The sequence below is a fragment of the Furipterus horrens genome, unplaced genomic scaffold, assembly GCF_987537825.1.
Source record: "Furipterus horrens unplaced genomic scaffold, mFurHor1.1.pri manual_scaffold_2, whole genome shotgun sequence".
Lineage (NCBI taxonomy): Eukaryota > Metazoa > Chordata > Mammalia > Chiroptera > Furipteridae > Furipterus > Furipterus horrens.
The window spans coordinates 44288482-44310595 of record NW_028327172.1 but is presented as its reverse complement, the minus strand read 5'-3'; the positions used below and the strand labels follow the sequence as shown (position 1 = coordinate 44310595).

The 22114-nt window shown below is 47.0% G+C and overlaps 2 protein-coding genes across 4 annotated transcripts; one reads left to right on the top strand and one right to left on the bottom strand.

Annotated features, from left to right (window-relative positions):
- The first annotated feature begins 505 nt into the window (after positions 1–505).
- ART1 (ADP-ribosyltransferase 1) lies at positions 506–11525 on the top strand. 3 transcript variants are annotated; one of them, XM_090264795.1, is made up of 5 exons: positions 506–561; positions 4047–4164; positions 4474–5218; positions 6304–6345; positions 8876–11525. In XM_090264795.1, exons 2-5 carry the CDS (start codon positions 4102–4104, stop codon positions 8971–8973), a joined length of 948 nt encoding a protein of 315 aa, XP_090120921.1. In that variant the 5' UTR covers positions 506–561; positions 4047–4101; the 3' UTR covers positions 8974–11525. The 3 variants fall into 3 exon arrangements, with proteins under 3 accessions (XP_090120921.1, XP_090120910.1, XP_090120917.1); XM_090264784.1 differs by having other exon boundaries at positions 4474–5233; positions 8876–11524; XM_090264791.1 differs by having other exon boundaries at positions 514–561; positions 4108–4164; positions 4474–5233.
- CHRNA10 (cholinergic receptor nicotinic alpha 10 subunit) lies at positions 10328–15584 on the bottom strand. The gene is made up of 5 exons (XM_090264806.1): positions 15418–15584; positions 13951–14096; positions 13409–13563; positions 12072–12604; positions 10328–10785 (listed from the first exon to the last, which is right to left on the bottom strand). The coding sequence occupies exons 1-5, from the start codon at positions 15497–15499 to the stop codon at positions 10328–10330; spliced, it is 1374 nt and encodes a 457-aa protein (XP_090120932.1). The 5' UTR covers positions 15500–15584.
- Between the last annotated feature and the right edge of the window lie 6530 nt (positions 15585–22114).

Genomic DNA, 22114 nt, shown 5'->3' with positions numbered 1-22114 from the left:
CCCAAGACTTGGAACCCCAAGAAAGGCCCCAAGAGATGGAGTCAAATCTAGTCATCGAACAGGGGTCCAGCATGAGGCAGAAAGTCCTTCAAGACTACACGGCAAATCAGTGCTGGAGCTGGGACCCCGACCCAGCCTTCTTTACCTGGAAATCTTTCCTTGCACCTTAGGTGAGTCTCTGTGCTCACATGAGAGGAACAAATGTAAGGAGGCAAGTCTCTGAGGCCAAGGGTGCTGAACGTAGGACATCCATGCCTCAGTCCACCTTCTCTCTGGCTTTAGGAATTTTCTTTCTTTCTTTCTTTTTGTTTTCTTTCTTTCTTTCTTTCTTTCTTTTTTGGAATTCCCTTTTATATGGGAAGACCACTAGCCCAGGGCAGACTGGGCAGAGGCTAGTGTTCCTGAGCCTTGAGGAGCCTTCCAGAAATAGATGGGGGCCTATCATGTTTCTGAGCAGCTGTGTGGGGGAGGTACAATATAAAGGAGGAACCTGACCTCCCCCTCCCCTGGCCGCTGCTACAGGAGCTCAACACCAACTTTCCTGCTCTGAAGAAGGCCTAGGTAAGGGGTACAACACCCTACCCAGCGCTGGGCAGGGAAAAAGATTTTTTAGGGGAAATTTGGGGTATTAATGGTGGAGTTTTAGGAATCACTGGGACAAGTTTTAGGGAACCTTTTATCTAAGTCTGTTTCTCATATTTCTGGAAGCTGAAAGTCCAAAGTCAGGGTGCTAGCATGGTCAGATGAAGGTTCATTCCCTGGATCACCTTCTCACTGTGCTCACATGGTGGAAGGGACCTCTGGGGTGGGGGTGGGGTCTCTTTCATTAGAACATTAATCCCATTCAAGCAGACTCCACCCTCAGGAACTAATCACCTCCTGAAGGCCCCAACTTTTAATACCATCACACACAGATGTTAGGATTCCAACATATGACTTTTGGGGGGAGACACAAATATTCAGACCACAGTACATTTGATAGATAGGTTTGGGACCACTGGGAAATTTGGAGATTCCTGGGGAAAGATTTGAAGTCGCATCCCTGGACCAGATGAGGACAGAAGGCAGCTGGGATATGAAAAGGGGTTGCCCGGTGCCTCCACTTCCTCAACTCCATGAGCCAATCACAATGGCCAGTGTAGTCAAGCACCAGTTTTGACTCCTGTGTTATCTGCCCCCCACATGGGGGTAAGCCCCACCTGAACCAGTGGGCTGGGTTCTCCACAGAAAGAGAGGATCTATTATAGGAGCTCAAGCTTCTTGGGTGAATTCCAAGAGACCACAGACAAGAGTTCAGGTAGATTTTGCTGCCATGTACTCTGTCCATTAACATCCCATCCTGGAGTTAGGGAGCAGTGTCTCTTGCTTTACACCCCATCGTGAGGCTGTTTTCAGTTCTGTATGCTCTGTGCCTCCTCTGGTCAGCTCTTCATTTAAACCCTACTCCTGGTACAAATTTATTCCTGTTAGGCCCTTTTGGTTCCTTTTGTAACATGCATCACATGCTACTTGAAATTACTCACTCCAGCTCCATCTCCACTTCAAAGAACTTAAAGAAGCAGGGGCATGGGTTTTGTTGTTGTTGCTGCTGTTCATAATTTTATTCTCAGTGCCTGATATATTACAGATGCTCAAAAAAATTTTGTTTAGGGAGAGAAGATAATTAATTCAGTTTGGGACATATTGAACTTGATAAAAACTGTTGCTAACTCCACTGCCCACAGAAGCTCATGTGTGACTTTAAATCGTACATTGGCAATACATAGGATCTTAGACTTGGAGACTCATAAAATTATAGACACATAGAATCCCAGTGTCTTAGAGTCACTGAACTATCAAAACTTAGGCCCTCCCCACGAGAGCCAGAGGGGATGATGAAGCAGGGATGCTTAACCTGAGTGAGATGGGGGCCTAGGCATAACTACCTGAAATTAATGTAACGTTTGTGTGAAGGTGCAGATACCTATTTTCCGAGGGCAGGTTTCAGCTTTCATGAGATTCCCGAAGATAAAGAACCACTGACTTTATTATTGTTGGTGCAAAAGAAGGAAAATAGAAATGCTTGTGAATCTGCTTGTATGTGCACAGCATGTCTCTGCCAGGATACACAGAAAATGGCACACTGGTTGCCACTGGGAGATGAGGTTGGATTAGGGAGTTAGTGAGAAAAACAGGTTTCACTGTATGCCTTTTGGACTGTTGAAATTTTGAACAATAAAAATATACTACCTTTAAGAAAATTGTTAAAACTTCCAAATATTAAAAATTAAAATTATGATAGAGTTAAATGAAACTTAAACAGAGATTAATTATATTCAATGTTGGCAAAGATGTGGAGAAAAGGACACTCATTCATTGTTGGCAGGAGGGCGAACTGGTACCTTTTGGATGGCAGTTTGGCAGTGCCTATCAAAATGAACAATACTCATATCCTTTAAAAATCATCTTCTTGCCCTGGCTTGGGTGGCTCAGTGGATTGAGTGCCAGCCTGTGAACCAAAGTGTCACTGGTTCAATTCCCAGTCAGGGCACATGCCTGTGTTGCAGGCCAGGTCCCCAGTTGGGGGTACATGAGAGGCAACCACACATTGGTGTTTCTCCCCCTCCCTTTCTCCTTGCCTTCCCCGCTCTCTAAAAATAAATAATATCTTTTAAAAAAATCATCTTCTTGATATCTTTCCTATAAAATATGCACACAAGAAGACAAGTATTTATATACATGGATGTTCATGCAATATTATATGTAATATAAAAAATAAGAAAAAACATGTGTCCATTGTAAGGAAATGATTAAGTTATTGTTTCACTATACCATCAAATACCATGATGCCATTATAATGAACAAGGTAGGTATGTATGTACAACACGGAAGAAGTTCATGATATATTTATAAGGTTATAGAATGTGTATGTGTAAGCATGTCCCTATTTTATTTTTGAAAAAAAAAGACAAAATAACAATAACAGGCTGTATGCAGAAAACTGTGTATATTTGGATATATTAAATGTATGTATAAAACTATGTGAGTATATTTACAATTATATATTATTTGTATGTGCATAGGAAAAAGTCTTGAAGGGTACTTTTATTACAGGTTACCCCCTTCCTACTGGCAGGCATGAGAGAGAAGGGGAATGCAGAGGGAGAGAAAGAAGGAAATGGAACATAAATTTTGTTTCACTTATACATTTTTTTTTCACAACAAGCATGCATTACTTTGTAATAAAATAAACAGAAAACGGCAGCACTGGCTTAGAAACTGTTCCAATTTTAACCCAAAGCTGGGACACCTTATTCTTAGTGCTACTTCTGGTGCTACTTTGGGCGCCCAGAGTGCCCACCAACAGGGTGCAGAAGGCTGTGGTTCCCTCCAGCTTCCCTTGGGGAAGCAGGTACCCTCTGTCCCCTCCCCCTCCCTGAGTCCCTCTTTCTTCACCACCTGGGGATCCACATCTGTCTCCACCCTAGAAGCAGTTCAGGGCTCTGGGGAAGAGGGCTCAGCTCTCAGCAGGACTGGAGGGAGAAGCGAAGACCTCTGGCTCCTCAAGCCCTGCTTTAAGCCTGTCTCTGGAGTCCTGCTGTGGCTCTAGCAGCCAACCACTTCCAAATCTTCTCTGTTCCAGCCTTACACCCCCAGGTGAAGCCAAGGCCCCTCACCATGGCAGTCATACTCCTTCATGACCGGCCCTGGTCTTTTTGACATTCCCACACTGCAAGTTCTGCTGCACTAGACAAAATGTCTCTTACTCTTTACATCCTGAGAGTTTCTGACTTCAGTACCTTTGCTCTTCTCATTTCTGCTGCCCCAAACTCCTTTCCCCACTCCAAACTCCAAACTTTTCTCTCCTTCTCCTCATATTCATCTTGCAAGTCCCTGTTCACATGTCACCTCCTCCAGGAAGTCTCCCATGTTGCTTCCAGCAAGAAGGGTCCTCTCCTGAGCCTCCATATCTATGTTGTGAATCTGTACCAGGCAATGGGAATGGCACGGACTAGGTGTCAATGAATGTTTAGTAAACTGTTTAGGTTAACATTCCCATTTTCCAGATAAGGAAACTGAGACCCAAAAAGAGACAGTAACTTATCCAAGGTCACCTCCAACATGCAGACTCCTGTTATGATGTCTCTGCTGCTTGTGTCCATGGGCCTCATGGAAGCACTTCAGGTATGGTCATCCTCTGCTCTCCCCATGCCAGCAGGGGGCTGAGCTGTCAGCTTCTTCTGAACTCTGGAAAGAAAAGCAGAGGGAAGAGAGAATGTCTGATGCTTCCCTTGGGGCTTGCTTAGCCTGAAGGGACAGCCCCAAACCTCAGTTTCAGGGAGTTTGCAGGTAGTAGTTCCCAACACCCCTTCCCCTCCAGGTGTATTTGGGGCCCTTATAGTGTCTTTCTCAGCTCAGTGGAGGGGAAACCTGGATAGGGTCCCATACTCTTAGGGCCCATCCTCTCGGTCCTTGCTGCTCCCTCTCCCTCAGGCCCAGAGCCACTCTATCACACGACGAGAACTTTTCTCTCAAGAAAGGCCCCTGGACATGGCCCCAACCTCCTTTGATGACCAGTATGCTGGCTGTGCAGCAGCCATGACTGCTGCTCTCCCAGACCTCAACCGCACAGAGTTCCAGGCCAACAAAGTATATGCTGATGGCTGGGTGCTGGGAAGCAGCCAATGGCAGGAGCGCCAAGCCTGGGGGCCACCCCCACCCCCACCACCCCCTGGCTTCCGTGACGAACATGGGGTGGCCCTCCTGGCCTACACAGCCAACAGCCCCCTGTTCAAGGAGTTCAATGCCGCCCTGCGTGAAGGGGGCCGTACCCGAGCCCACTACCTCCAACACTTCTCCTTCAAGACATTCCACTTCTTGCTAACTGAGGCCCTGCAGCTGCTGAGCAAGGCCCAGCGCTACCCCCAGTGCCACCAGGTGTTTCGAGGGGTGCAAGGCCTGCGCTTCCGGCCAGCAGGGCCTGGGGCCACTGTCCGGCTGGGGGGCTTTGCCTCGGCGTCCCTGCAGAATGCCAAAGCCCAGAATTTTGGTAAGGAAACCTTCTTTGGCATCTGGACCTGTCTCGGGGTCCCTATCAGGGGCTACTCCTTTTTCCCTGAGGAGGAGGAGGTGCTGATCCCCCCTTTTGAGACTTTCCAGGTGATCAATAGCAGCAGACCGGCCCAGGGCCCCATCCACATCTACCTCCGGTCCCTGGGCAAGCACAGCATGTACAACTGTGAGTACATCAAAGGTGAGAAGGGCACGTGGGCTTCCCACCCAGTTTCCAGGGGGTACACACAGAAACATTAAAAACAAACCCACAGTGAAGGGGGGCTCAGTGCTGTTCCCCACCCCTCCACTCTTCCATCTAAGGGGAGACAGAACTTTCTGAGGTAGAATGCTTCTTATCCTTGGTGGTGTCTGAGCCAGAGTTGGCCATTTGCCTGCTGGGAGGCTGAAGGGGGTTTTCTGACCAAGGCAGGGGTCTCTGGTCATTTGAGGGCCAAATAGCCCTGGTCAGGCTTTTCTCCTGGCTGGAAGCTGGAAGGGAATTAATTTCTAGCTACAGTACTGACTCACAGGTCGCTGTTGTCAGAAATGACAAGAACCTCAACCTCAGTTTCTAAGAGGACAGCGTTTATTTTGAACAGAAATACTGTGCTGTTGTGAGTGCTGGGTGGGAGCAGGGTGGGAGTGGGGAGACCTCAGGTGGGTGCTGTGCCCCTAAGTTCTAGTTCAGGCTGTGGCAGGTCTTAGACACTCTTCCTGACCATCTCCCAGGACAAGGCAAAGGAGAAATCATGAGGATGGGCCCAGATTCCTAATCTGTTGAGGCTGTGGGCTACTGGTCCTGGCTGAGTCATGCCCAGGGGCTGGGAAGGCCCAGTTTTCATGGTTAGAGGCAGACTGTTTGCTAGAACCGTGGACCACATCTAACAAGAGGAAATGTCCCATGTGGCTTCGGTTCTCACCTTGGACAGCATCATGAGTATGCACGAGTGAGGAAGATGTATAAAAAACATAAACTAGCCAGCCCGTCCTTGGCTGGGACAAGCTTGGAGTGGCAGAGGTAGGTATGGCAGAGAGGCAAAGGGAGCTGGAGGAGTACCTAGAATAGGGCCCAGTTTTGAGAGTTGCCTCCCTCTGGCCCCACTACTCAGAAATCAAATCAAACGTAGCCAAGGGAGGTCTCACTATAAGGAAGCAGAATTGGAGGAAAAAGTACCCACTTTCCTAGATCAAGTCAGAGATGGCCCACAGGGCCCCTTCCCATCCTGAGAGCTATTAAGCCTTTGATTCTTTTCTGTTTCTTCTCTACAGACAAGCAGTGTAAGTCCAGGCCCTGCCGTCTGGAAAACTCAGGTAAGGGCTGCAGGCCTCTGGGACAGGGGCTCCATTTGGGGATGAGCAGGCTGCCCTGGGGTTGGATCCCTCTCCTGGATGTACCCACTTTAAGGAAAGCAACCCTCTTTTAATAATAATAATTTAAAAAGTAAACCCTCTAAAGTAGACACCTGTGGGGACTGCTAACCTCTCCCAGAGGTTGTATTTATATGTATGGAGCAGTGGTTGGATCTCCCTTTCTGGGGCTGCCCCTCCCTCACAGGAGACAGCTGATCAGGCCCCAGAGAGATCCTGGTTGCCCAGAGGTGATGGAGGGGAGGGCCGATCCCACCAAGTCCTCCCCAGGCTTCTCCTCTGTTGCCTGTAGAACCCTCAGTCTCTGTTACTGACCTCAGCACTCCTTCAGACCACCTTCCAAGCTGTAGGCCAGACCCCAAGTATCAGAGACCTGGGCTCTAGTCCAGGCTCTGTCCTGACTCTTTGTGACCGATTAGTCCCTCTCTGGGCCTCGAGTTTCTCTGTTTGTATCATAAGCCAGTTGGACTAGGTGATCCCCAGGTCACTTTCAGCTGTGACTTCTCTTCCCTCCAATACCTGCTGTGCCAGGGCCTGCCTGGGCCACCACTTCTCTAGGTGGGAACAGGCTTTCCCAAGTGAACCTATGGAACAAGCCATTCCCAGAGAAGGAACCACAGCTGCCCCTCCTCGTGGGTTTCTCCTCCCTCCCTCTGGGCTCTGTGAACAGTGGACAAGAAGGAACCCCAGCCTCCACTGTGTTCTCACCATTCTCTGTGACACAGTACCCACTCAGAGTTCCATGCACACTGTGCCATGAATGCTCACCACAGCCCAGTGGTGTAGGCCCTGTTATCACCCCAGTTCTATAAGTGAGGAACTAGGCACAGAGAGGTGAAGCAACCAGCCCTACACCACACAGCTAGTAAGGGTTGGGGTCCAGATAGCCTGACTTTAAGCTCTAATCCACCATTCCAGGCTGGACCCCACCTCCCTAGATACCATCTCATTTTATCCCTTGCTGCACAATAATCTATTGGAAGGATAGAGTATTATCCTCATTATACAATAAGGTGAGACCCAGAAATGGACTTGACTTTTCCAAGGTGACAGAATGAGTTAGTGGCAGAGCCAGGACCAGAGGCCAGGTCTCCAGCCTCCAATCTGCTTCTTTGAGTTTTGATGAAATTCCATGCACTAGAAAAGTTTAAGATCTCCCCAGCCCTGGCCCACCAGAATCTCTCCTACCAGGGTCTTAGCAGAGGAACCAAGATCAACATCACTAGACCCCTTCAGATCTCCGCCATATTTCATCCCACCCTGTGATGCCTCGTGTGTGTCCCTGGAAGGCAGGAGGGCAGACCTAACAACATTTGGTATTTCCTGGTCTCCTCATCTCTGTTTACCTCCCCCACTAAATTCCTTTTTTTAAGAAATTGCATTTATTGGGGTGACATTGGTTAATAAGATTACATAGGTTTCAAGCGTACATTTCTATGATACATGATCTGTACATTGCATTGTGTGCCCACCACCCAAAGTCGAATCATCTTCCGTCACCATGTATTTGACCCCCTTTACCCTTTACTACCCCCAACCCCCTTCCCTCTGGTCACCACCACGCTCTTGTCTGTGTCTATGGGTTTTTGTTTGTTTTTGTCTATTCATTTGTTACTTTCAGTTTTATGTCCCCATATGAGTGAAATCATATGGTTCTTAGCTGTTTCTCACTGACTGATTTCGCTTAGCATGATAATTTCCAAGGTCCATTCATGTTGTCACAAATGGCAGTATTTCATCTTTTTTTATGCTGTGTAGTATTCCATTGTGTATATGTACACATCTTCTCTATTCAATCCTTTATGGAAGGACACTTTGGTTGTCTCCATGTCTTGGCTGTCATGAATAACGCTGCGATGAATATAGGTGTGCATATGTCTTTGAGAATGTTTTCAAATTTCTCGGGTAGATACCCAGAAGGTCATATAGTATCTATTTTTAATTTCTTGAGGAACTTCCAAACTGTTTTCCATAGCGTCTGTACCAGTTTACATTCCCACCAGCAGTGAATGAGGGTTTGTTTTCCTCCACAACCTCTCCAACACTTGTTATTACTTGTCCTGTTGATAATAGCCATTCTTACAGGCATGAGGTGGTATCTCATTGTGGGTTTGATTTGCATTTCACTAAAAGCTAGTGAAGTTGAGCATCTTTCCATATATCTGCTGGCCATTTGTATGTCTTCTTAGGAGAACTGTCTGTTCCAGTCCTCTGCACATTTTTTAAGTGGACTGGTTGTTTGGTGTTGAATTATATGCTTTCTTTATATATTTTGGATATTGACCCCTTGTTGGAGCTACTGTTTGCAAATATCTTCTCCCAACCCCCGTAAATTCTTGCTCTTTTTCTCTGTCCACCATAGTGCTGTGTGTACCAGTGTTTCCAACTCACTCTGCTTATTTCTCTTTGAATTGTTTCTTTGTGTACCTCACTTCACCCCTAACTATATCTCTCTGTCTCCGTTTCCCTGCAGCCATGGGTCAGGGCCCTCTTTCTACAGTCTGGACCCTTCCACTGCTGCTGTGGTTCCTTGTCCGGGGAGCCTTTCCGGGGATCCCAGGCCTCCTCTGATCCATCAGACTCTGAACAGTCCTGCCTGCCACTTCTGCCCAACATGAGGATGTCAGTACATGTGTGCTTTAAGTGTAGCCAAGATCCATAGAAATGCCAACTTCAGGGAACTCCGGAATCTTCTCTGACCTAAACTTTACCCAGTGTTCTAGGAGTGAGGTATTGAAGAGAGGTGTGGGGACTCTAGGACAGCCAACAACTCATTTGGAGGTAGAGGATTAAATTTGCTTGGGGGTGTGGGTGCTTGGGGAGGAAAGCACTTGGTGATGGTACTTGCTGGTAATTACTCCAATGCCTCACATGCACAACTGGAAAGCTCCTATTAACTCCTCCTAGAAGCTTTCTCTGACCTCTCTGACCCTACTGGGTTAGGGTGCTGCCTCTGTGCTCCCACAGGTCCCGGGGGCTTCTCTACATCACATGTCCATGTCTGTTGCCCATGTCAGACTGTGAGGTTCCTGAGGGCAGGGACTGGGTCTGAGGCAAGGAGGTGGTACTGGGAAACGAGTAAAAGTCAGAAAGAAACAAATGCCTTGTGAACAACTGGTCCTGCACTGCCCCTACCTTGGACACTTTCAAGTTCTCTGAATCTCACTGTGTGGGAATGGGGTGGACTGAAGCTAAACCCCAGAGGGAAGAGAGCAGGAGATATAGCAGAGAGCTTTAGGTACTTTCCCAGGGTCTCTGTCGAATCTGTCATTTTCTTGTGAGCAAAGATGTAATTCCTGTTCTAATCCATGAGTCCTAAGGTTCCAGTTTCTAGAGAAACAAACCTAGACCCCCATTTCCCACCACCACAGGCCCCGAAGGTAAGACAGGACATTGAGAAGGTGCCAGGCACACACTTACTTTATGAGGAATTGGGGCTTTGGGGCCAAATCCTTGTGTGGCCTCCTGCTCTGGAAACTAGATCATGAATCTGAAGCCTCAGTCCCCTTCCCTAAGCCCCTAGACAAGACAACATCTCTGTAACAGCAACCACTGGTAAGGCAGGGAATGTGGCAGTTTTGTTCTCATATACCCTGTATTCTCCCTACTGAAAGCTCTAACATTCATCATGGAAGTTCAATTCTGTCCCCTAGGACTGCACTTTGATCTTGAACCCTTCTTAGAGTTCCTCTTCTGTAGGAAATGAGGGGAGTGGCAAGTTCTAGATTTTCCTTAGAGATCAGGATACACCGGCAACAAGTGTTCCCTCAAGGTCTATGAAGTCAGCAGAGCTAATCCTGAGAAAAGGTGTCCTAAGGTCTTAGGCACAGTGGGGAGAGACTGGATGGCCTATTGGAGGACCAACAACCACATGGCCTTTGCATTCCTGTCTGGAATTGCCGTGGCTGCAGCAGATCCCTGGGATTCACAGGGCCTGCACCAGCACCAGGAGGCTCATGACCACAGCCATTGAGAAGAAAATGCCCAGGAAGAAGCGGTCCATCACACGAGCCAGGCGTTTCCAGTCTTCACAGCGGTGCTGGGCAGCACGGTGGCTGCGGAAGGTGTTGGCAATGGTGGCTACGTGGTGCAGCAGGGCTTCCTGATGGCAGAGACACCAGGGCTCATGGCAAGGGTCTGCTGGGGGGCCAGCCCTTCCCTCAGGAGGCTGTGGACTGGGAGATGACTTGGGCCCTCTAGACTGCCCGCAGGGCTCCCCTCGTTCCCGTATACACAGGCTCCGTGCCAGGTGTCCCAGTAGGAAAGCCCGAGCCCAGGCTGGCACTGGGCGGGCACTGGGACCACAGTAATGCAAGTTCATGATAAGGATAGTGAGTGCTGTGGAGAAGGTGACCATGGTCATGGTGGCCATGTAGTACTTCCCTGTAAGAGAAGGGGTCCAAGAGAAGAACTCAGGGGGCCTCAGCTTCCCAGCCACCTCAGCATAAACAGGAACACACTAGGAGGCTCTCAGGACCCTCCAAGCCCAATGGATGAGAGAGGAAGGAGGTAAGGGCCAAGGCCTCCCCAGTCTGCATTCCCACAAGTGGGTTCTCAGAAGCTGTTGGGTTGGCCAAAAAGTCCATTATGTTTTTTTCCGTACAATGGCTCTAGTAGTGCTTAGTTGTCTTTAACTTCATTCGAAATAATTTTGTTACATTGTATTGTGACAGCTGTCATATCACTGTGCATTTAAAAAAAACATCAAAATTGGTGACTTTTGTGTAGCCATTTTAATACTGAAGATGGAAGAAAATAGACATTTTCGGCATATTATGTTTCATTATTTCAAGAAAGGTAAAAACACAACTGAAACGCAAAAGAAGGTTTGTACAGTGTATGGAGAAGGTGCTGTGACTGATCAAACGTGTCAAAAGAGTTTGTGAAGTTTCTTGGTACTACTGACATTTTGACCAAGTAATTCTTTGCTGTGGGGCTGTGTTATACATTGGAAGATGTTTAGCAGCACCCCTGGCCTCTACCCACTAGAAGCCAATACTGGGAGATAGCCAACATACTCAAAATAGCCAAATCAATAGTTACTGGTGAAAATGAAAAATGTGTCTTATTTTATGGAAAAAACATAAAGGACTTTTTGGCCAACCCAATACCTGCTTGCTAATTTTTCCCCTCACTGCTGGAGGCTGCAGTTACCCACAAGTCACCCTCTCAAATGCTATGCCATGACATGGGGCAAGTGATGGATCCCTTTAGTACAACTGGGATTACCACAGAACCTACCTCCTAGGTTTGTGGTAATGCGTCCCCGAGTTAATAAATGTCAAGTGCTTAGGAGTGCCTGGCACACAGTTGAGAATTCAATACATTCTGCCTATAATTATGACCCTGGGGACAGTAACCGCCCTCCATCAAGTCCTTGAGAAAAGACCTTCTTTTCCCTCTACCCCTAAGGGAAGAGTATCTTCTCTGGAAGGAGCCTACTCCTTTCCCCAAATCTCAGAATGAGGCCTGCTCCCAGGACAACCCCTTACACACTGAAGCGGGAGCCACTCTGGCGACCCAGGCCCCACCCCTGCATTAGTGGGGATCTTCACGTTTCAGATGGGGTGAGGAGGTGGCCAGTCTCTTGGAGGGGATAGGCTCTCTCCCAAACCCCCTAACCCTCCCCACCTGCACCCCCACCCCTGGGCGGTCCCTCACCCACTCACCGATGAGCGGCACGTTCTCAGCTGGAGGCATGCTCTCGGCCAGAATCAGCTGGAAAACAGTGAGCGCCAGCAGCACGGTGACGCCAAGAGACACCTTCTCGCCGGAGTCCGCAGGCAGGTGGAAGGCGAGCGGTGCGAGCAGCGAGATGAGCACGCAGGGCAGCAGCAGGTTGCACACGTATGCGGCGGCGCGGCGGCGGAGCAGCAGCGTGAAGGTCACATCCGGGTAGGGCTCGGAGCAGCAGCCGTAGGTGAGCACGCGCCGCCTCGCAGGCATGCCCAGCACGTGCCACTCCACGTTTTCCACGAAGTCAGCCAGGCTGGCGCCATTGCCGCGCGGCCGCACGTCCAGTTGGTGCCCGCCGTGCGTCCACGAGCCGAACGTCAGGCCGCAGCGCTGCGAGTCGAACGGGAAGGCAGACACGTCCACGCGGCACGAGCTGCGCGTGATGGCCGGTGCGTCCCAACGCACAACACCGTCGTGTCCCAGAACTACGTTGGTGCTGGCCGATGCTGGGGGCTGCGCATCTGCCCTGCGGGAGGTGGGTGGGACTCCCTGAGGAAGCAGCCCAAGGCCATTCCAGGACAGGAGGGGCTCTGTGACTGCAGGGGCCCAAAGCCACAATGCCTCGCAGGGAGGATGGAGTGTGCCATGGGGAGGGCCCTTTGTGCTCTTGGAGGCCTAGAAGGGGCAGCGCCTGAATGGCCCAGAAAGGATACTGAACTAGCCCAGGGCAGCATAAAAAGCCCTCTTCAAAAGTTGGCACCTGGTGGCACAGTGCCTTCCCTTGGGTGTCATCTGCTAAGATTGTAGAGGGGCCTCTGGGGAAATATGCAGAGCCATGTGTTGTAATCACAGAACTGGCTTAGGCAGCATAAGCGGATGCTCCAGTGGGCCACAGGCAGGTCTTTGGGGAGCCCTGAGACTCAGAGCTGGCCTGAAAGGGTGGAATGTTCCATAAAGAGATTTGTGCCCCAGAACCCTCTCTGTGATACAGAATTGGCCCTGGACTGCACAGTGGGTTCCTAGCAAACATTCAGCCTGGGTTGCCTTGCGATAGCTTAAAGTGGAGGTGGATGGAGGGGCTGTGAAGGGGCTGGCTCCCCAGCAGGCCCTTGCCATGAGCTGCAGTGTCAGGGCTGTCAGGAAGCCCCACTGTGCCAAATGGCCAAGACTGCTGACACCTGCCTGCCAGATTAGAAGGGTCCTGGGGGACAGCTTCCAGGGCAGCATAGCAACTGGTTAGTTGGGGGGCAGTGAGGGATAAGTGCACACCCAGAGCCAAGGGCAACTCTAGGGAGGGCTAGGAGAGGGGAGGGGCCCAGGCAGGCAGTACTTGTTATAGAGTACGATGTCTGGCCTCCACACAAGACTGCTGGGGATGCGGATGGCATCCAGGCCACCATAGTCATCGGGGTCCCATTGTAGGTGGGCATCTGTCCATTCCTGTCGGATCCACAGGTACAGGGTCAGCACCTGGTTGCGCTCATCCTATTTGGGGGCAGGGAGTGTGCACAGATGTGGTCACACGTGCATATCCTCCCCTATGTGTGCACACTCATCTACAGAGCTCTGGTCAGTACCCACAAACCGAACTTGCCCATACAATCCAGTTCCCACCCATGCCTTGTCATGACTTTGGCAGGTTCTCTTCTCTGGGCCTCAGTTTCCATAACAGTTACAGCGGTGATGATCCCTGATGGGCAGGGATCAAAGTGTTGAGTACCCCATGGGCACCCAACAGTATCCTCGTCAGTAGCTGTTATTGTTAATGTTTACAGAAAAGAATTGTTCAGGGAATAATACCAGTCTCCAGCCCTCAAATTCCTTGCCACTGTGACCAGGACACTCCACAGCTGTACAACCATTACAACGTACCATGTCAATGATCTGGGACAGTGTCACCTCCAGGGTCACGTTCAGAGCCTGGTCTGTGTCCGCCACAGGTCTCAGGGCACTTGTGTAATTTGCGAAGAGGTCACGGAACAGCTTGTAAGCCAGCCTGCCCTCAGCTCCCAAGCACTCTGGGGGACCAGTAAGAAGGTTTACGCTAGTCCAGCAGCCTCTGCTCACACCCTCCACCCCCACAAGGCTAGGGCTGTCACCTGCCCCACTGTCTCACAGCCGTCTAATGGGTCCTCCTGATTGCTGCCCTCTGTTCTTCGCTGGGACTCTAGTTCTTCCCAGGCCTGCCTCCAGGGATGAACGAGGTGAGGTAAATGGAGTGAATTTTACTATCCTCTGAAGCAAGGCTGATGGGTTTCTTCCCCACCTTTCTCTTCCCAAGGACCTGGATTTGGCCTGCCCTGCCACAAATTCTAGAGGGGCCCAAAAAGGCCACACAAGAGTCCCAGCTTTCACCCAGGCATCTGAACCCCATTGCCCCGCCCCTCTCCAGTCTCTCAAATCTGCCTCCACTCTTCCAGCTGCAACTGAAGAAATCACTTGATTTCTTCAAAGCTTCTGACACTATAGGCCAGTCCCTCCAGAAAACATACCCTTCCCTAGGCTTTTGTGACACTATATTGTCCTCAGACCCTGATTTAAGTATTGCTTCCTAAGATCCTGTCCTTGGCCCTCATCTCCTTTTTCTTTATTCTCCAAATCTCCAGATACAATAGTCCACTCTTGAACATCCTGTAGGCACCTTAAACTCTCTAGGTCCAAAATAGACACTCATTTCCTGCTCCCTTGCTCTGAAGCCTGCTCCTTGTTTGGTGTTCCCCATATCAGCAAACAGCACTGCCCCAGTGACTTCAGCTGGAAATCTGAGAATTATCCCTCCCTCCTCCTGCCAGTTACCCCTGCAAACCAACTGATACCCAAATCCTGTCTGCCTTACTGCTGAACATCTCTTGAATGTTCTATCTCCTCTCCAGCTCAGGCCTCATTCTCCCTCTTATGGACCACAGCAGCCACAGCCTCCTCATTGTGCCTCCTTGCCTCAGGTTCAGCCTTTCTAACCCTCCACACTTCTGAGAGATCAAGCTTTTAAACATGCAAATCTGACCAGGCCAGGGGCTGCTTAAAGCCATTGAATGACTCCTCCTTGCCTGCTGGATAAAGCCCCAACTCAGCTTGGCACTTGAGGCCCTTCTTTCTCTGGCCCCTTGGTTTTTTTCCAGCCCTACTCTAGGAGCTCCCATCTCACCACTCCCACTCCTGTCACGCAAATTTCCTCTCACCCTTTTATACATTTCCTTCTACACACTCCCTAGATAGCTTGTTCTCCAGCACAGGTACTGAAGAGAGCTATGAAGAGAGAACATGTGGAGAGAGATCTGGGGAGCAAAGAACAGCAGCAATGCCCAGAGAGTCCAGGCCTGGTTTTACTGAGCTTCATACCTGGGAGGAATGGGAGCAGGAGCAGAAGGCTCAGGCTGGAGACAGAGAAGCCAAGGCTGAGGAGGCAGCTCCTGGACCCCATGGCTCTTCAGGGCAGGCTTCTGGGTGTGAGCCTCCTCACCTGACCTAGGGCAGCATCAGAGCCTGCTGGCAAGGATGGTGCAGACAATACCTGGAAGTCAGAAGTAAATGAGATCTTTGCTGGGTCCAGCTACCCAGCAGGTAGCCCTGCGGCCCAGTTGGTTATCTGACTCTCCTTTTTGTACCTGTCCTTGGATTTTAGTACTTGGTCCTTTGCATCTGCTGTTTCTCCTTCTCTGCTGGTCCTTGCCGCCTTTGGCCTTTGCCTCTGTTCTTTTCTCCAACCCCCTCCCTCTTTACCTCTCACTCAGCCTGTCCGTCTGTTTCCTTCTATTTCTCTGTAACTCACTTTCTTGGTCACTTTTGGCTTTCCTAACTCTGATCTTCCTCTTTCCACTCCCCTTTTCTCCCCTTTCCTTCTCAGCCCTGCTCACTTCCTGCCTCCATTCCCCATACCTGATGCATCCTCAGCAGGACAGGGGCAGGGACTCCAGAAGTCCTTAGCCCTCCGAGGCACAAGACAACAGACCTCTCCTCTTGGCGCTTTTCATTAGCTTAATTACACCTGTGCCCAAGGGAAAAGAACTGAAACTGACACCTCAAGTCACTGGGACCTGAATTATTCAACTTCTGTAAGGCAGTACCCAACCCTCTGCTCAGGCCCAGCCTGAAAGGGTTGGAGGGTAGAGAGATGCCAGGTTCAGGATCTGTAGGACACTGGGGCTTGAGGGTGCTAGGGGCCAAATCCTGTGAATGGTAACTGTCCTCCCAGCTCTGCCACCCAGGGAGGGAGGGACTGAACACATCTGTCCAAGCGAGCTCTCCATTCCTGCTAGGAGGGGTGCTGAGCCATGTACTGCTCCAGGGCCATGCTGGGTATCAGGGAAAACACAGACTTTAGAGTCACTTTCAGTTCTAAGACCTGTCTTACCTGGGCAAGATGCTGAAACACTCTGGGTTTCAGTTTTCTCAAACAGGATAGTAATGGGATTAACAGTCCTCACTGCAGAAGTTGTAAGGATTAGATGGGGGAGTGGGGTGGGACAGGGAACAGCAACAGGGGAAAAATGGGACAATTGTAATAGAATAAATAAAAAAATGAAAAAAACAGAATAAAAAAATGAAAACAAACAAAAAACAATGCTGAACAGAAGAAAAAAGTTGTAAGGATTAACTGAGACCACCTAACAGTACAAGGCAAGCACCCAGCATGGTGTCTGATACACAGTTAACAATCAACATTATTTGCAAGACAGTGAGTTAGGATATCTTCAGGAACACACATTTAGCTTCACAAGTTCCCAGCCCTGGCAACATTCTGCTATGTCTATAATTTTTTGAAACTTTATTTTTTAAATAAATAAGTGATGGAATTTAAAAAATTTTAAAAGGACTTTATTTATTCTTTAGATAGAGGGAAGGGAGGGAAAGGAGAGACATTGATGTGTGAAAAGAGAAACATTAATTGGTTGCCTCTGGCATGTGCCACAACTGGGGACTTGGCCCACAACCCAGGTGTCTTGACCAGGAATCAAACCAATGACCTTTCTGTTTGTGGGACCACACTCAACCAACTGAGCTACACTGGTCAAGACTATGATTTTTATTTTAAAGTTGTTTTTTTTTTTTTTTAGAGAGAGGGCAAGAGAGGGAGAAGGACAGGGAAACATCAGTGTGAGAAACATCAGTTGATTTCAGTTTGCAGGACTATGCCTAACCCACTGGGCCACACCAGTCAGGGCTATCTCTATGATTTTGATTACATACCTCATACAGTATTTGTCTTCTTGTGACTAGCTCAGTTCCCTTTGCATAATGTTAAGGTTCATCCAGGTTATAGCATGTGCCAGAATTTCCTTCCTTTTTAACGCTCAATAATATTGTTGTATTTACCACATTTTGTTTATCCAGTCATCTGATGAACACTTGGGTTACTTCCATATTTCAGCTATTGTGAATAATACTGCTATAAACATGGGTGTTTATAAATATCTCTTTGAGACTTCACTTTCAGTTTTGTTGAGTATATACCCAGAAGTGGAATTACTGGATCATATGATAATTCCATTTTTAACTTTTTGAAGAATCTCCATACTGTTTTCCACAGCAACTGTACCTTTTTACATTGCTATCAGCCATGCACAAGGGTTCCAATTTCTCTACATCCTGACCAACATTTATCTTCTGAGCTTTTGATAGTAGTCATCCTAATGGGTGTAAGGTGGTATCTCAATGTAGTTTTGATTTGCATTTCTCTAATGACTAGTGATGTCGAGCATCTTTTCACGTGCTTATTGGCCCTTTTTATATCTTCTCTAGAGAAATGTCTGCTCAGATCCTGTTTGTTTTCTTTTTGGGTTTTGTTGTTGTTAAGTTCTAAGGCTTCTCTATATATTCTAGATATTAATCCCTTTTCAGATACATAATTTATAAATATTTTCTCCCATTCTCTCGGTTGCCTTTACTCAATTGACTTTTGATGAACAAACTAAAAATTTTCAAGTAGTCCAACTACTGTATTTTTTCTTTTGTTGCCTGCACCTTTGGTGTCATATCTAATGTAAGGAATAGGGATATTAATGGTCTATTTTCAAGGTAGTAGAGTTAATGGAAAACAACTGGTGGCCAGCTTGCATAAACAGCGCAGTGAACATGTCCAACTGCAAAATGTCAGTTAGAGGATCTCTGAGGAAACCAGAGAACAAAGAGGGAACAGGATCCATGAGAGAAGACATGGCAGGGGCTGGGACTTCAGTGATGTACCATGAATGCCTTCAAGAACAAAAGGAGGAGGGAATGGCCAATCATTTTTAGACACTATTGGAAAGATTGTACCTCCCATAGTACTCAGCCAATGAGGAACTGGGGAAGGGACCCGTGTGCTAGGGAATAAAAGCCTTGCTGGGACTCCACTAGTGTGCCTGCATGCCAGACACCAGATCTTGCAAGATTGCTATTAATGCCTTGTTTTCGCCGCACTCTTTGTCTCCATTTCTTGAGTCTTAGACAGTGTGCGGGTGTTCCTCACATCTAAGAAATCATTGCCAAATCTAATGTCATGAAAATTTTGCCCTGTGTTTTCTTCTGAGAGTTTTACAGTTTTAGGTCTTACATTTAAGTCTTTGATCTATTTTCACTTAATTTTCATATATGGTGTTAGGTTATGGTCCAACTTCACTTCTTTGCATGTAGATTCCAGTTTTCCCACTATCATTTGTTGAAAAGACTGTCCTTTCCTGTTGAATGGTCTTCATACCCTTGTCAAAAATCACTTAATGGATGTGAGGCTTTATTTCTGGGTTCTCTACTCTATTTCAGGCCTACACGTTGGTCTGTATGTAAAGACTACATTGTTTTGGTTATGATAGCTTTGTAGTTGTTTTGGTCTCAGGAAGTGAGTCCTCCATCTTTGTTCTTTTTCAAAATTGGCTATTTGGAATCCCTTGAGATTCCATATGAATTTTAGGATGGGTCTTTCTATTTCTGGAAACAAAACAAAACTGCTGCTGGGATTTTGTTAGGGATTGCCTTAAATCTGTAGGTTGCTTTGGATAGTATGGATATCTTAATCCTAAAACATTCAATTCATGAGCATGGGATGTCTTTCCATTTGTGTCGTCTTTAATGTTTTATAGTTTCCAGTGTACATTGTCTTTTGACTCCTTGGTTGTTTATTTCTAAGTATTTTCTTTTTTATGCTTTTGTAAATGGAATTGTTTTCCTTTCTTTTCAATGTTAGTGTATAAAAACGCAACTGAGTTTTGTGTAATTTTGTATCCTACTACTTTGCTGAATTCATCTATTAGTTCTAAGAGTAGTGTTTTTTTTTGTTTTGTTTTTGAGGAATCTTTAAAGCTTTCTGCCTATAAGACTGTATCATCTGCAAACAGATAATTTTAATTCTTCCTTTCCAATGTGGATGTTTTTCGTTTTCCTTGCCTAATTGCCCTGGTTAGACCTTCCACTGCTATGTTGAATGGAAGTAATGAAAGGAGACATCCTTGCCTAGATCCTGATCTTAGAGAAAACACTTTCTCTTCTTTATGACTGAGTATGTTTGTTACTGTTTTTTTGTATATGGCTTTTATTATGTTGAAGTAGTTTCCTCCTATTCCTAGTTTGTTGAATGTTTTATCATAAAAGGATATTCAATTTTGCTGAATGCCTTTTCTGCATCAATTGAAATGATCTTGTTCTTTATTTTAATGTTATGTATTACATCAATCAATTTCCATATGTTGAACCATCCTTGCATTCCAGGATTAAATCTCACTTGGTCTGTAATCCTTTTAGTATGCTGCTGAGTTCAGTTTTTGAGTATTTTGTTGGGGATTTTGCATCAATATTTATAAGATACTAGTCTGTAGCTTTTTTAGTGTCTTTTTTTGGGGAGCGGGTATCAGGGTTATGCTGGTCTCATAGAATGAGTTATGAAGTGTTACCTCTCCAACTTTTTTGGAAAAGTTTGAGGATAGGTATTAGTTCTTTAAATGTTTGGTAGAATTCACCAGTGAAGCTCTTTAGATCCTGGGCTGTTGTCAGATTTTTCACTACTGATTCAATATCCTTACTAGTTATAGGTCTATTCAGGCTTACTGTGTCTTCATGATGTAGTCATGATAGGTGTTGTGTTCTAGGACTTTGTCTTTTTTTGTCAAAGTTACCTAATTTATTAGTGTACAGTATTCTCTTATAATCCTTTAAAAATTGTTTTCATTCTCACCCAGGGACATTTTTTCATTGGTTTTAGAGACAAAGAGTAAGGGAGAGAGGCAAACATCAATGCAAGGGAAAAGCATCAATTAGTTACCTACTGTACATGCCTGAACTGGGGATTGAACTGCAACCTAGGTATGTGCCCTGACAGGACTCAAACCCACAACCTTTTGGTTACTGGACGACATTCCAGCTGAGCCACACCAGCCAGGTCTTATAATCCTTTTTATTCCTGCATAATCAGTAGAAAATTCCCCACTTTCTGATTTTAGAAATTTGAGTCCTCCTTCTTTTAGTCCATCTAGCCAAGGGTTTGCCAGTTTTGTTGATCTTTTCAAAGAACCAACTTCAGTTTCATTAACTTTCCCAACTGGTTTTTTCTTTCATAGATCTCTGTTCTAATCTTTAATTCCCTACCTTCTGCTAGCTTTAAGTTTAATCTGTCCTTCTTTTTCTAGTTTCTGAAGTTGTAATTAAGTTGTGGATTTGAGCTCATCCTTTTTTGAAAAAATTATTTATTGACTTGAGAGAACATTGATTTGTTGTTTCACTTATTTATGCATTCATTGGTTGATTCCTACACGTGCCCTGACCAGGGCCTGAACCCACAACCTTGGCGTATAAGTCTGTAATAGTTAGTTTATTGTGTTAAGTTCTCTACTTCCTTATTTATTTTCTGTCTGGTTGTTCTATCAATTACTGAGATTGGAGTATTACAGTCTTCAACTATTATTATAGAACTATTTCTTCCTTCTACCCTGGCTGGTTTGGCTCAGTGGATTGAGCGTCGGCCTGCGAGCTAAGTATCGCTGGTTCGATCTTCCAGTCAGGGCACATCAGAGAAGGAAAACTCTGACTCCAAAAAACCTCCGCTGCCTTGCGGCATACCTCTTCAGGGGAAAGGCTAAGGGAGTAAACCCCGACAGAAAATCCGGAGCCGGAGTCCCTAAGGCGGTTTGACGTTGTAGTCAACACCGGCAACTCCTGCGGCGCACCTGAAACCAAGCTGTATTGACTCCGTCTTTCCCTTGGACCCTTCAGCTGCGAAGAGAGGGGGGGTCTGCTGCATGGGCAACAGCAGACCCTCCATATCACCCTGCCCAGGCTCTGTAGCTTCAGCTTCACTGGAGAGGACACTCCAGCGTCATCACAAGATGTCGATTCAACACGGGAGGAGACAGATACCGTGTCACTCCCGAGTTGGACTGCACAGCCATTCTCGGCGGTGCAGATAGACTCTTAAGAAGCTACACCATCGTCTCTCGAGACGGACGGCTCCCGACGACGATTTCTTCCTTCAGTTGTCATTTTTTGCCTCATATATTTTGCTAGTCTGTCATTAGGTGTTTAAATGTTTGTAATTGTTATATCTTTTTTGCTATACCATTTTGCATTCTCACAACCAAACCAAAACACTTAAAATAGTATTCATAAGCCTCATCTGATCCCTCTCAAAACAGCCCTGTGAAGCAGCAACATCCAGGGATCATTATCCCTTTTACACAATGAAAACTGAGAATAAGAAAGGTGAAGTGTGACCCAAGGCTTGAAAACAAACAATCCCTGCCCCCTCAGCAAAAGAGCAAGGAGGCTTTAAATGGGCAATTTGAGACCCTACCACTGTCCTCCATGGGGAATCCAAATACACACACACACACACACATACACACACACACACACATGTACAGCAGTCAGGATTAATCAATAATCTCACCCCCGCACCCCTAAACTTGCCCTTATAAATAGTATTTGATCTAATTTGTATTCTAGTTTAGTACCAAACTGTTCTTCTTTAACAGATGGTCAGTCTCCCTTTAGACTGCAAATGAAACAAGGCTCCCAGAAAGCTCCTTGGGGCCAGAAAGCTCAAAAACAAAAGGGAAAAAGCCAATACCATGAA